We start from the raw sequence: 12,500 nt of genomic DNA, 5'->3' as shown, positions 1-12,500 counted from the left end.
CATGCAGGATTGATTATTGGCCCAGTCGGTCCAGGCTCAAGTGTGTCACCTCTCCAGGGAGGGATGGGCCAGTAAACAACTACAGAATTGGTCCTGCATGGTCTTGGTGGCTGAAGAAAATCAACAGTAATAGATTTTTCACAGCAGACTGTAACATGGATAGTGTAGCACTCAAGTCTTAGCTTCCCATGCACAGAGTGAAAGAGAAAGCAAAGCTGTTGGGTTTGTGTGCTGTAAGCTAAGGCATCTCAATATAGAAAATGACACAGGACAAAAGACATATTCTTCTTCTTCTCAGACTGGGCAATTGAGCCAAGAGCTGGCCTGTATTTGCCTCAACAGCGTCAGATCGTTGTGCATCTGCTGTGTTGTGACATTTTAACACACGCTGAATGGTGGTGGCTGTGCGAAGGCGCTAATTTAGGGTGAGAGCGAGCGATTCCTCCCAAATGAATGGCTTCGTCCCAACTAGCGGTTAGAGGTAATTTGTCGTGATTACATGTCATTTAAAGAGAGAAGTCTATGTTAAGCGCCCAGAGGTCTAATGTGAGAGCAGAATGATCTAACAACGCTGACTCACGGCATGACGGAAACAAACACACACACACGCACGCACACACACACACACACACACACACACACACACACACACACACACACACACACACACACACACACACACACACACACACACACACACACACACACACACACACACACACACACAAGCTGAAGGCAATGTAATCAGCTATCACCCCACCTATCCAGACGTCATTGCCGAACCAGGAGAGGTTCTTCTGGGAACTGTCATAGTACCCGATCTTCTTATAGCTGCCTCCTAGATGAGTGAGAGATTGAAAGAGAGGCAAGGGATAGATGGGGGGAGGGGTGGGGTGGTCGGTAGATGGGGAGAGATTAAAAAAAAATGTAAGGTTCAACTTCACAGCCTAGGCTCAAATTCAATTAATTCACATCATTTATTTTTTGCTGCCTTTCCCTTGGAGAGAGCAGGAGAGAGTGACAAAGTGTAATCAAAATGGAAAGAATATAGAGAGAACTAGAAAATGAGAGAGATCAATTAGTAGGCCGACTGTTCATGTCATTTAATCTGAGGTGCTCAGGTCCGGATTATAGTAGATAAGAATTAATAGATTCATAAGAATGCAATTCACTATGTCTCTGAAGAAGTGCTCAAAGGAGTTGAATAGAATATGTTATCTAATACTGCAGTTTTTATTAGAAGCTTTATGTTTACCGTGTCACCCCGTCGCCCCTTTTGTCGCTATATTCTTCAGTTCTTTTCCCTTGCTTTAGTTTGTGTGAAAAACGGAATGAACGTGTTCATTTAAATGCTTACTGGAGGGTGAAGAGTAGCATGTGTCTGTGTCTACTTCAAGTTGGCGACGGTAAGTTAGCGAGTGTTGCGCTGAATTCTGTGACTGCAGGAGCTCTTATGCACGTTCAGAGTATGGGAAGGCTTTGCGAACTGCCTATTGGCATAAAGGACAGCCAATGAGGAAAAAGTCATGAAAAAGTCACGACTAGCGGAGTGACTGGAACTGGATAAAGACCAGCTTGCTTCACAAGCTGGTAAAAAAGAGAGAGTGTCATTCTTGACCAAGAATACTGATCAGGCCCTTGACTTATTCAGGAATTCAAGTCAGGTTGTCTCATTGTAGATGTCAAATTGCTTCGACACCATAACAGGAAATATGAGACTAGGTGCGTGGGAGGAGGGGGGATTATAAATTCTCATCCTTTAGGACACCAAAAAGAACAGAGGTAGAAAATAATCCCCAACCTTATCCTGTGCAGGAGAAACTCATTAAGTCGGCGGTGACAAATAGGGTGCCATTTCCAGAAACGGCTTAAGACAAAGGCTTGAGCCCAATTACACTGAAGCCTTGAATCAACACATTTCTGCATCAAGCCCGTTTGTTTGCATGAGCAATTATGTGACATTGAGACCAATTGCAGTGAAATACCACTGTAGCAGTCCCTCCCAAAAAATAATAGGTTTCGCTTTGTAACGAGCACAGAGCAGGAATCAATATGTGAAAAATACAGTCAGCAATGATCTAATTGATGAATGAGTGACATTTACTTCTCAGACCACCCTTCTGCAATAGGAAGTCTATGACAGAGTGTGGCCATGAGGGAGTCAGTGTAGAATGGCATCTGTGGGAGGACAAAAGGCTGAGATAGCGGGGTCATTTATTTTACCTTGCAGCTGTTCAATAAGTGTCATTGCCATCCTGGAACCCTGGGCATCAAACACCACATGGCCCTAGGACATAAATAAATAAATAAATGAATAGAAATACTTTTAGTTAGTGTAACAAATTGTGCTTTAATCTCACCAGTTCAACTTAATGAGTCTTATTTAGTTGCTAACACCAACAGCATAGTGAGATATTTTGGGACTTGTTTAATATGAAAGTATGAACGTTCTTGAAAATCAACATCTAGAATAATGCATTATGACTTTATGCTGAAAAAACTCATATTGTTTTACAAATGAGGTTAAGTATCATATTAACTCAACCCCTCCCCTCCCACCTTAAGCCTAATGTATTATTTGTCGTATGACCGTGTTGCTAGCCGAAAATAACATATTGTCGTCGAGTGGCACGGATGTACAGTATGATGAAGCATGTACAGTATTAGCCACTAGCCATAACCTACACTCAACATCCCCATGTTCCCATCTACTGCTTTTCCTGCACTCACCGACACCCCTTCAAATGAGCTTGTGTTGAGTGCCCTGTAGATCTCTGAGGTGATGTCATGGTTGTTGTAGTTGAAGTCCTCCAGGCGCCGGCCCTTGGCCGTCAGCGGGGCCACAGTCTTGTTGAGGGCCAGAGCCAGGGCCCAAATCGCATCATAGGCTAGAGGGGCCTCCTGGAAGCCACCGGTCTCCTCCGGGTTTATCCCACCCAGTCGAGTCATCAACGCTTGTTGGAACTCGTGGGATGTCTGATTGGGAATGAACAGGGTACAGGGAGAAAGTAATCCATGGCTTAGCCTTAACTTTATCTAACAATAGAGATATTAAGCTTTAGATTTCCTGGGGCACGGCTCAGCTGCTGACCATGTGCAGCTGGCTTGGTGGTGGTTTGTTTTCCAACATGAAGCCAAAGGCACATTTCCACATTTGACACAAAGACATTACTACATACCATTCAATTATTTTCAAGTGTGCAAAATATTGTACTTTGACTTTACGACTATATCAATATAAATATTGCAATACTTTGCGTTAACTCCAAGTGCAAGCTGAGATGCATGTGAAAGGTATGAAATGTCTGAGGTCAATTACACTTCCAACTGTGCCATGTCAATTACAGCTCATTGAAATTCCAGCCTGGCATTTGGCATTAAAACCTGCCACAAGCTCCCGGAGACTAGCTGACAGTGTGCCATCGCAGACAGTTCAATATTGGAACAGTGGCGTCATCTGAGCACACTTTCTGGCGGAAATATGCCAATTCTGTACTTGGAAATTGAATTTGAATAGACTGCATGTGAATGGGAACTGTGCCTGTGGGTCTTATTGCTGCGGGGAGTTGATATGGTACCTCAACACCTAATCCGCAGGTAGCGCCAGGTACAGTATGCATATAAACAACAGCTGCAGATAAGGAGCAAAGGAGGGATGCGGAGAGGAAGAGAGTTAGTCGAAGGAAGAGGGAAAGGCGAGGGGGAGATGAGCGGTAGGGGGTAAATTGCAGGTTTGAAGGAAAGGAGCATAAAATTGAGAAAGAAGGGATGAAGAAAGACAGGCGAGCAGAGGAGGAGGAGGAGGAGGAGGAGGTGGCTGAGTTAAAGGCTGAGGGTGACGGCAGGAGGAGGGACAGAGAACAGTGGACAAAAGGAGAAAGCAGGAGAAATTGGCTGCAATGTGCCATGTCAATGACAGATGATAGAATTTTGTCACTGAGTGCTCAGGATGAACGGAAAATAGAACAGTTTACAAACCTAAACATACTGTATACCCCGTGCACAGTGACCAGGGAAAGTAATCTATTGTTTTCTTCTCTTTTTTTTTTTTTTTTTTTTTACAATACTGTGTTTTCTCTTATCCTCATTTCAATACAGTAGTAAATTACTGAAAACTATTTTTTTATCAATTCTCTTACAAAGATCTTGTATTTTCCTCTTGTTTTGGCTATTTTTTTGCATCGCGATACATTTTTTATTAAATCGATTTAAATTGTCACCAGTTTGAATCGATTTTAATCGATTGACGATAAATTGTTACATGCCTACTGGATGTACCTGGACCTCACTTTCAGAACCACCGGCCTAGCCTATGAAAGCATCACCCACCAGTTTGGAGGCACCGCGAATGGGCTCTGGATTTAGCATGACGGTCTCTGTGGTGACGTGTCCCTCCACAGCCTCTGTCATGTTCTCCACTGTGCAGTTGATGGCTGGGTCTTTGATCTTGAACCAGTTGTCTGCGTACCAACCAATCAGGAACCACACATATTTCTTCCCATACAGCTTCTCTTTGAACACCTGTGGAAAAAGTTAGGGAGATAAAAGTAACTAGTTTAATTTGTGCCTCGCCTCCAGCAGTGCATTGTTTTGTTTTCAAAACTACTAAATTAATTTAGACATTCCACAAAAAACTCATTACAGAGTCCAGTCCCTCCTAATAGCCAGTCAGGATCAATCTACTGGAATCAATTGAGTGGAAAAGAAAACTCACCTCGCAAAACACCTTCCTGGCTTCAGTCTCATAAAAGAGCCCCACGATGATTCTAGCATCCTGGCGCTGTGACACACCCACACATGCACACACACACACACACACACACACACACACACACACACACACACACACACACACACACACACACACACACACACACACACACACACACACACATACACACACACACACACACACACACACACACACACACACACACACACACACACACACACGCACGCATGCACGCACAAAACACACAAAACAAATAAAAGCTCTTAGTCATAACAGCACCATAACAGCCAAGTTGTTATGCAGTTCCTGCAACTTCACAGGGCGGCCGCGTGCCGCCGTTCGGGAGCTGCTAATTAGCTCTGTGCATTAATTTCCTCAATCACATCGCCTCTATGCTAATGGCATCGCGCGTGCAGCTGTGAGCCTGTGAGCAGCTGAGGTGAATTTTACATCAAAGCACCTTGAGGTTCTTGACAGCAACAGCCGGGTCGGTGAGAAAGCTCTGACGAACACTGATCTCAATGCCTGCCTCCTTCACCCTCTCCTCCAGATCATCTAGCGTCTGCAAGATGAAAGACAAGGACAGAGACAGGGACAGACAGTGACAGACAGGGAGGGTGAGAAGGAGGGTCAGAAGGTTAGATTCACAGTAAAAGCCTCAGTACTCATTTAACCATTTGTAACTCTGAGGGTGTACAAATGTTAGGTTATATATGTACACCCTCAGAGTTAAGCTGCAACCTGGAACTTAGTTTAATTGATCAAATGTTTACAATCTGTGGTATGTTATGAGTGTGTTAATACAATATAATTCACATATTTGCTGTGGTTCTCCTGTACTCCTGCATTAATGTAGACCCTGGGGTTGGGTAGGACAACTACTGCCTTAAGCTCATAGTGCAGTATCTTTTCTAACCAAGCAGGAAAGCATTTTTGGAAGAGCGGTAGAAATTTTGTTCTTTTGTGTGAGGGACCATAGTTAAAATCCTGGGTTGTACATGAAAGTTATAGCGTGCGTGCGTGTGTGCGTGCGTGCGTGCGTGTGTGTGTGCATGTGTGTGTGTACGTTTGTGAAAGAGGGATCATTAACCTCCATTACAAGAGGGAACCTGAGTGCCGCGGTATCGACTGCTGTGCCTGGGAGAGATGTATTGCCTAATCAATATTTCTCACAACCAATATTCCAACAAATTACTTCAGAAATCCTCCATCAATTGCCTGGAGTGAATACTTAAAAGGGGACTCTTATAGCCTGGTAACAGGCGCATGTGCACACACAAGCAATAAAGACACGCTGATGACACACACACACGCACACACGCACGCACGCACGCACGCACGCACGCACGCACGCACGCACGCACGCACGCACGCGCACGCGCGCACACACACACACACACACACACACACACACACACACACTGCTGTGCCAGAAGCGCTTCCCTTAAAACGGCATAGAAATAAAGGCAGGAGGATAATAATAATAGCAATGGCATTAAAACCATTAAAACAATTTTTAAATAGGTAAATATCGACTAGTCGACTGACCAAATGACAGGAGAGGACAGAGGAGAAGAAAGGGAGATCAAATCACAGTGCAAAAAAGAGGAAGAAGAAGACTTAGTTCCACTGACTGAAGTGAAGACTTCGGTGGTCTGCTGAATGGTGGCGATGCGTGTCCACTTCCACTTCTGGAACAGCTGCACCCTGGTGGGGTTGTGGAGCGTGGCCGAGGGGTGGGTACGGAAGAATGTCGGGAACCGCTGTCGGTTGGACAGGGCAGGCGAACTGGAGCCGTAGGACAACTGTGGAGTTGGAAGCAGAATGGGTGAGAAAGTTGTGAACAGAGGAATGGCCAAAAGAAAGACAGAGAGAAAGAGATACTGTGGCAAAATGTACAATTTTGAACAGTTGCCTTGAGGATGTCTCCTCAATACATCGCCACGTGAGGAGACAATATTCAACATGGGTTCAAATCAGATCATTTATGTCCCCTCTGTCTGCACATGGTTGTATGGTGGCAGTGAGTTCAAACAGCAGGCGACAGAAAGACGGACAGACTGTAGGAAAATCGAAAAACACGAAGAACCAGAAAGAACCAAGGCCAAATCTCAGCTTCGTTTTCCTTGTTTACCTATACCGGTATATACACATTGTACATGTTCCCAGAGGAAGTCCTGGGCTACTTATGAAATGTACCCAGTTCACATTGTTCACAAGAGTTTATTGAGACTTGTTACATGTGTTATATGTCTATATGTTTTTGTTGTGTTGTCCCCCCCCCCGGCCGCATCAAAATGGGGTTCTTAGGACATTCATTATGTAACATGTCCCAGATATTTAGAGCATAGCGCTACAGGAATTAATTGCAGATAGATCCCTGGGTGCTACTGTTTGTGCACTCATTTTTTAAGCAATAAACATTTTGGGGGGCAAAAAACACCCTGTATGATTTTATGTTGGTAAGAAGCATGTTGTTAATAGGGAAGGGAAGGTCCTAAACAGATTTTACTTTCCTTTCAAAATGTGACAAATAAAGGGTGACACATCCGAAGACACACACGCACGCACGCTCGCACGCACGCACACACACACACAGAGAGTCTGTCTGTAAATCGCAAACAAACAACCATGTCATAAGTTTGAGGGGCCGAATGGACTTTGTGATAGATGTCAAATGTCATGTAGAATATGGGCTCCCAGCACTAACAGATCCCTGTGCGTACACACAGGTAAAGAAAGTGTTGATACGATGGACTGGAAACAACACAAGTAGTGACAGCTGAGCTCAGCTGAGCTCTGCTTGACGCAATGAGGAGCTGAAAGCAATGCGTACTAGGGGGAAATAGCTGCAGCTTCCACCGGCAACATACATTAAACACATGACATGACACTAGTGTCCCTAATCTGGGCATGTCATTATACAGTAGGTGAACATTCAACAAAATTAGATGAATATTTGGCGAAATTTGGTGGAAATGAATGCGTCATGTTGAGCTTGTAAACCCACTATTTGACATACTTTTGTACATCGAAGTATATAGGTTATGTATCGCAAAGATAACACACTTATACACGCACAAACACAGATAGAGGGAAAACACAGGAATAAAGTAATGTATATAGAGCAGTCATACAAATTCACATAATGCACAAACGCATGCACACAAAAATATATACTATATATACACACACACGCCGAGGTGGCAAAATTGAAATATAGAGAAACAGCAGGAGCAGAAATATGGCAATGCAGCTGCGCTCCAAAGGAAACAAGCCAATTCCCCTACTGCTGCTTTCTAAAAAGACTACAAACAAAAGGACATCTTTCAACTCCCACCACATCAGCCCTTGTAGTGGCAGATCAGTGGCAGTCCCTGGCTTACAGTGTCACCAAAGGAGAGCAATGGGGTATCAAATGAACACCATGCCAATGCCAACAGAGGACGTTTTTCCCATATGGGAAACCAAACATCTAAGCCTAGGAGGAATCCTTGTTGGCCAAGGGAGAAACTGGGCTTATGGATTTCAGGTACAGCTATTTCTGTTACATTCACCTAGCCTGGCATTGCCACACTGATCACGTGGAATCACTCAAACGTTCTTTCCACGATATCGTGGAAAGAACTGGCAATGTCAGGCTAACATTCACACTCCTTTGACTCCACCTGCCAGTAAACCGGACGAGCCCCCAATGTGAGCGGCTGGATTTGAACCCAGGTCTCCTGCATGGGAAGCCAAACATGTACTACTTGGCCAAAGGGGAACCCCCCCTCCCCTTCATGTATGGAGATATTAAGCCTTTGGACTACAGGCAGGGATACTCACTGTCTGCTTCACAGACAGAGAACGGCAATGGAAATAATTGCTTGTGGCAGTTACTACGCAGCAAGTGGTGGCGTGTGGTAAAGAGTGCAACAAATCCCTTTGTGTATGAGGGAGAGTTGAGGCGGGGAAGCAAGGAGACGACGACCAAGAGAGAAAAAGGCACAGACAGAAATGATAGAAATTAGAAAAGGAAGGAAGAGTGGAATAAAGACACAGAGGGAGGAAAGAATGAGGGAAGGAAATAGAGCAGAGCTGCCCCGGGCAAGGGGAAAGGATGGAGGAGGGAGGAGAGAGAGAGAGAGAGAGAGAGAGAGAGAGAGAGAGAGAGAGAGGCCAAAAAATTCAAAGAGGATTTTACTGTTGAACAACAAAATAAAATGAGAAAAACCAATACTGGCTGTGAAAAAGAAGGGTTGTTAGCACTCACTGCCTAACCACTTAATGAAAGTTGTATAAGAGAACAAAGTGCTAAATATTAAGTACATCGGTGACAGAGTGCAGAGGAGAAAGAGCAGGCATACAAAATAGAGACAGTTTGAAGACTCAAACAGACTGGAAGATACATGAGCTGTTTCTGTTGTTGTTGTTTTATTTTGTGGAGCTAAAAACACAGATAGAAACCTTTCTGTTTGCCACAGCCGTTTTCTCTTTTGCGCTGTAATTCTATTTTTAATTTTTCATTATAATTTTTTTTCCTAATGTCCTTTTATATGTTTATTTTGCTTGATGTTTTGTGTAAAGCACATTGAATTGCCTTTCTAGAGATGAAATGTGCTGTACAAAATAAACAAACCTTGCTTTGCCTTTGTGCATTTTGTATTTATGTCCTTCGTCACTTTGTAAAGCGCATAAGCATACCGATTTCACCTTCAGAACTTTCTACACAGATCCTGACTTGATTACTAAAGTGGCTAAGAAACATATGTTTACTCCACCAACCCAACTCCAGTGGTGTAAAGTAACTAAGTGCATTTACTCAAGTACTGTAATTAAGTAAAATTTTGAGGTATTTGCACTTTACTTGAGTATTTCCAATTTCCAATACTTTTACTTAATGAGTACTTTCTACTTTTGGTACTTTAAGTACATTTTGATGCCAATACTTTTGGACTTTTACCCAAGTACATTTTGAATTCCGGACTTTTCCTTTTACTACGTATTTCTATATTGCAGTATTGATACTTTTACTTAAGTAGAAATTGTGAGTACTTTTTCCACCACTGCCCAACTCACTCTAGGTTTCTTTGGGTATATAAGCACAGAAAAATACCCACCACGATGAGGTTCCACATACGGGCGGCCTCGGCCACTATGGTGGAGACGCCGCTGCAGCCAGGCATCAGGACAATCTTTATGGGCTCCGTGTAGAGAAGGTCATAGAGCAGCTTGGTGGATTCACCTGGGTCACACTGGAGTGGAGGGAGAGATGGAGGAAAGGATGAAGAGAGGATGATGGGAAAGTATGTATGTATGTATGTATGTATGTATGTATGTATGTATGTATGTATGTATGTATGTATGTATGTATGTATGTATGTATGTATGTATGTATGTATGTATGTATGTATGTATGTATGTATGTATGTATGTATGTATGTATGTATGTATGGGTGTGTGTTTGTTTGTGTGGATGTACAAGTATGTATTTATGTATGTATGCATGTGTGTTTATTTATGGATGTATGTGTATGGATGGATGGATCACGGCAGAGAGGGAGAACGACAGATGTGAAGGAAAAGATGCAGAGATATAACCAGGAAGAGTGGCGAGGGAGACGGTTGATGACACAGGAAACATACAAACGGAGGACATGGGCGAAGAGAGGAGAGATGAAAATGAGACAGATGATAGAAGATGGATGCAGAAAAGATGAAGAGAGGAGAGAGAGTGGAAAAAAGCAAGGAGGAAAGAAACAAAAGTTAACCACAATGCATTACATAACTTGTGTGTCCAAGCTCTCACTGTCCTCTATGGCAGTACAACACATTATCCATAAGCATAATGAAGCAGTGTTATCGATATTATAAAGTATGGCAATACTCTATATGTTATTGAAAATGATCCAAAGCCAATTACACAGAGAGAAGAGAGCAACCGATAGAGAGACAGGTATGATGGCAAACAGCGAGAGAGACAGAATATATAGAGAAAGAGACAAGGAGACACACAAAGCCTGTGACACTCGGAGCCAAGTGAGAACAAACATCGACTAACAGAAGGAGACAAACAGGCAGAGAGATAGGCAGACAGAAAGACAGACAGACAGACAGACAGACAGACAGACAGACAGACAGACAGACAGACAGACAGACAGACAGGGACTAAAAAGAAAACAGCAGCTATCACACGTCGTATAATCTTCCAATAAAGCCACTTACAGCATGTCTATCTGGAGAGAGCATGCCTGGAATGATTCATCATACAGATCACCGATAACTCATGACCGTAGTGGCACTCTTCACTGACTACACTAAATCGGCCAGACAGATCTAATGTTCCACACCACAAAACACACAAATGCATGCAAAACACGGTCAACGCACAGGTACATTCACACACACGCACGCACGCACGCACGCACGCACGCACGCACGCACGCACGCACGCACGCACGCACGCACACACACACACACACACACACACACACACACAAACACACACACACACAAACATCATCATCATCACTGTTCAGAAACCTTGAAGCTTCATATTTCTTCTTTTTATGTTTTTCATAAACTAAAGCTATTGATAATTGTAATATTTTAACCACATAAGGCCTACAGTGTATTTATACTTTGTCAGACAACAGTTTACAGTTTAGGCATTTAGCAGACGCTCTTAATCCAGAGCGACTTACAGTAAGCAAGCTTTGACACAAGATAATACATCATAATACCCATATACATCAAATGCATACAAATAATAATCTAATAATAACTAATACATACGTAAACCAAGAACCTATTATCAGCCTACATTGAAACTATACACGCTATAGGATGCTAGGTCAACAATGACATGGCATCTGTCTACATAGCATGCTATCTAAGTTATATTTTAGCCTTTGCACAACACTGTTATGTAAAAGTAACAGTGAGCTTGTAGACAACGCATTGTGAGCTTGTACATCTGCTATTATAGCTCCTGTTGTTTTTAAGAAAAAGTATATAATAGGCGAAAAAAAAGAATTTCACCTATAAATGACATGCCCAAAATAGGGACACAAGGTTGAAAGTGGTTAAGTCTGTCTATGGGTTTTATAAATATTTAAACAATGAAATGTATTAGTAAGAGCTAAATAAAAACTACATTAGATGCATTGGGGGAAAAATCCATTACCTGAAAAGTAATGGTTTTGTACATACAAGGTTTCTGCCTGACAGGGACAATATATAAAGTATATCTTCTCTGTCGGGTGGAAACCTCATATGTCCAAAACTGTTACTTTTCAGGATTCAAATTCAAATACAGCAAAAGTAGCAGCTCTACAAGCTCAAAACGCGTAGCCGCATTTCGAGCTTGTAGATCTGCTACTTTTGATGCTTTTGTATGACGCTGTAGTATGATCAAGTAGGGCATTCATTTACGAAAACACACAAAAAGTTACACTACGGAGATACAAGGTTTCTGCACGACAGCAACGATATGCAATAAAATATACTCGTACAAATACACATTTACATGCCCATCCATTAAAATGATTCCTCCCACCAGCATTCTAACTGGATGTCATAAACAATTGCACGGCAGTGGGTGATGGCCTACCAAACAATATGGCTTTCTAATTGGTGCGTTTGTGGAAAGAGAAGCATTGCCTGTCTGAGGTGGCTGTAGCTGTGTGATTCCTCTGAAGCAGTTTGTTTTTGTTTATTTCAACAGAGCATATTAATGAACAGCACTGTACATAATAATATAGCGTAAATACACCGGATTTAGCAG

At 42.8% G+C, this 12,500-nt stretch overlaps 1 protein-coding gene across 1 annotated transcript in view; it reads right to left on the bottom strand.

The window, feature by feature from the left end:
• gabbr1a (gamma-aminobutyric acid (GABA) B receptor, 1a) overlaps positions 1-12,500 on the bottom strand; it is a 64,207-nt gene that overhangs the window by 21,401 nt on the left and 30,306 nt on the right. The window contains exons 9-16 of the mRNA XM_084051771.1: positions 9,835-9,969; positions 6,367-6,537; positions 5,193-5,294; positions 4,715-4,780; positions 4,330-4,521; positions 2,731-2,976; positions 2,224-2,287; positions 761-838 (exon numbers count right to left, since the gene is read on the bottom strand). Coding sequence (XP_083907897.1) covers positions 761-838; positions 2,224-2,287; positions 2,731-2,976; positions 4,330-4,521; positions 4,715-4,780; positions 5,193-5,294; positions 6,367-6,537; positions 9,835-9,969 — 1,054 coding nt within the window. The remainder of the gene's footprint in view (positions 1-760; positions 839-2,223; positions 2,288-2,730; positions 2,977-4,329; positions 4,522-4,714; positions 4,781-5,192; positions 5,295-6,366; positions 6,538-9,834; positions 9,970-12,500) is intronic.

This window comes from Gymnoscopelus microlampas (genome assembly GCF_963454915.1).
Source record: "Gymnoscopelus microlampas genome assembly, chromosome: 3".
NCBI lineage: Eukaryota > Metazoa > Chordata > Actinopteri > Myctophiformes > Myctophidae > Gymnoscopelus > Gymnoscopelus microlampas.
The sequence above is the reverse complement of the archived record's forward strand: the minus strand, read 5'-3'. Positions and strand labels throughout refer to the sequence as shown.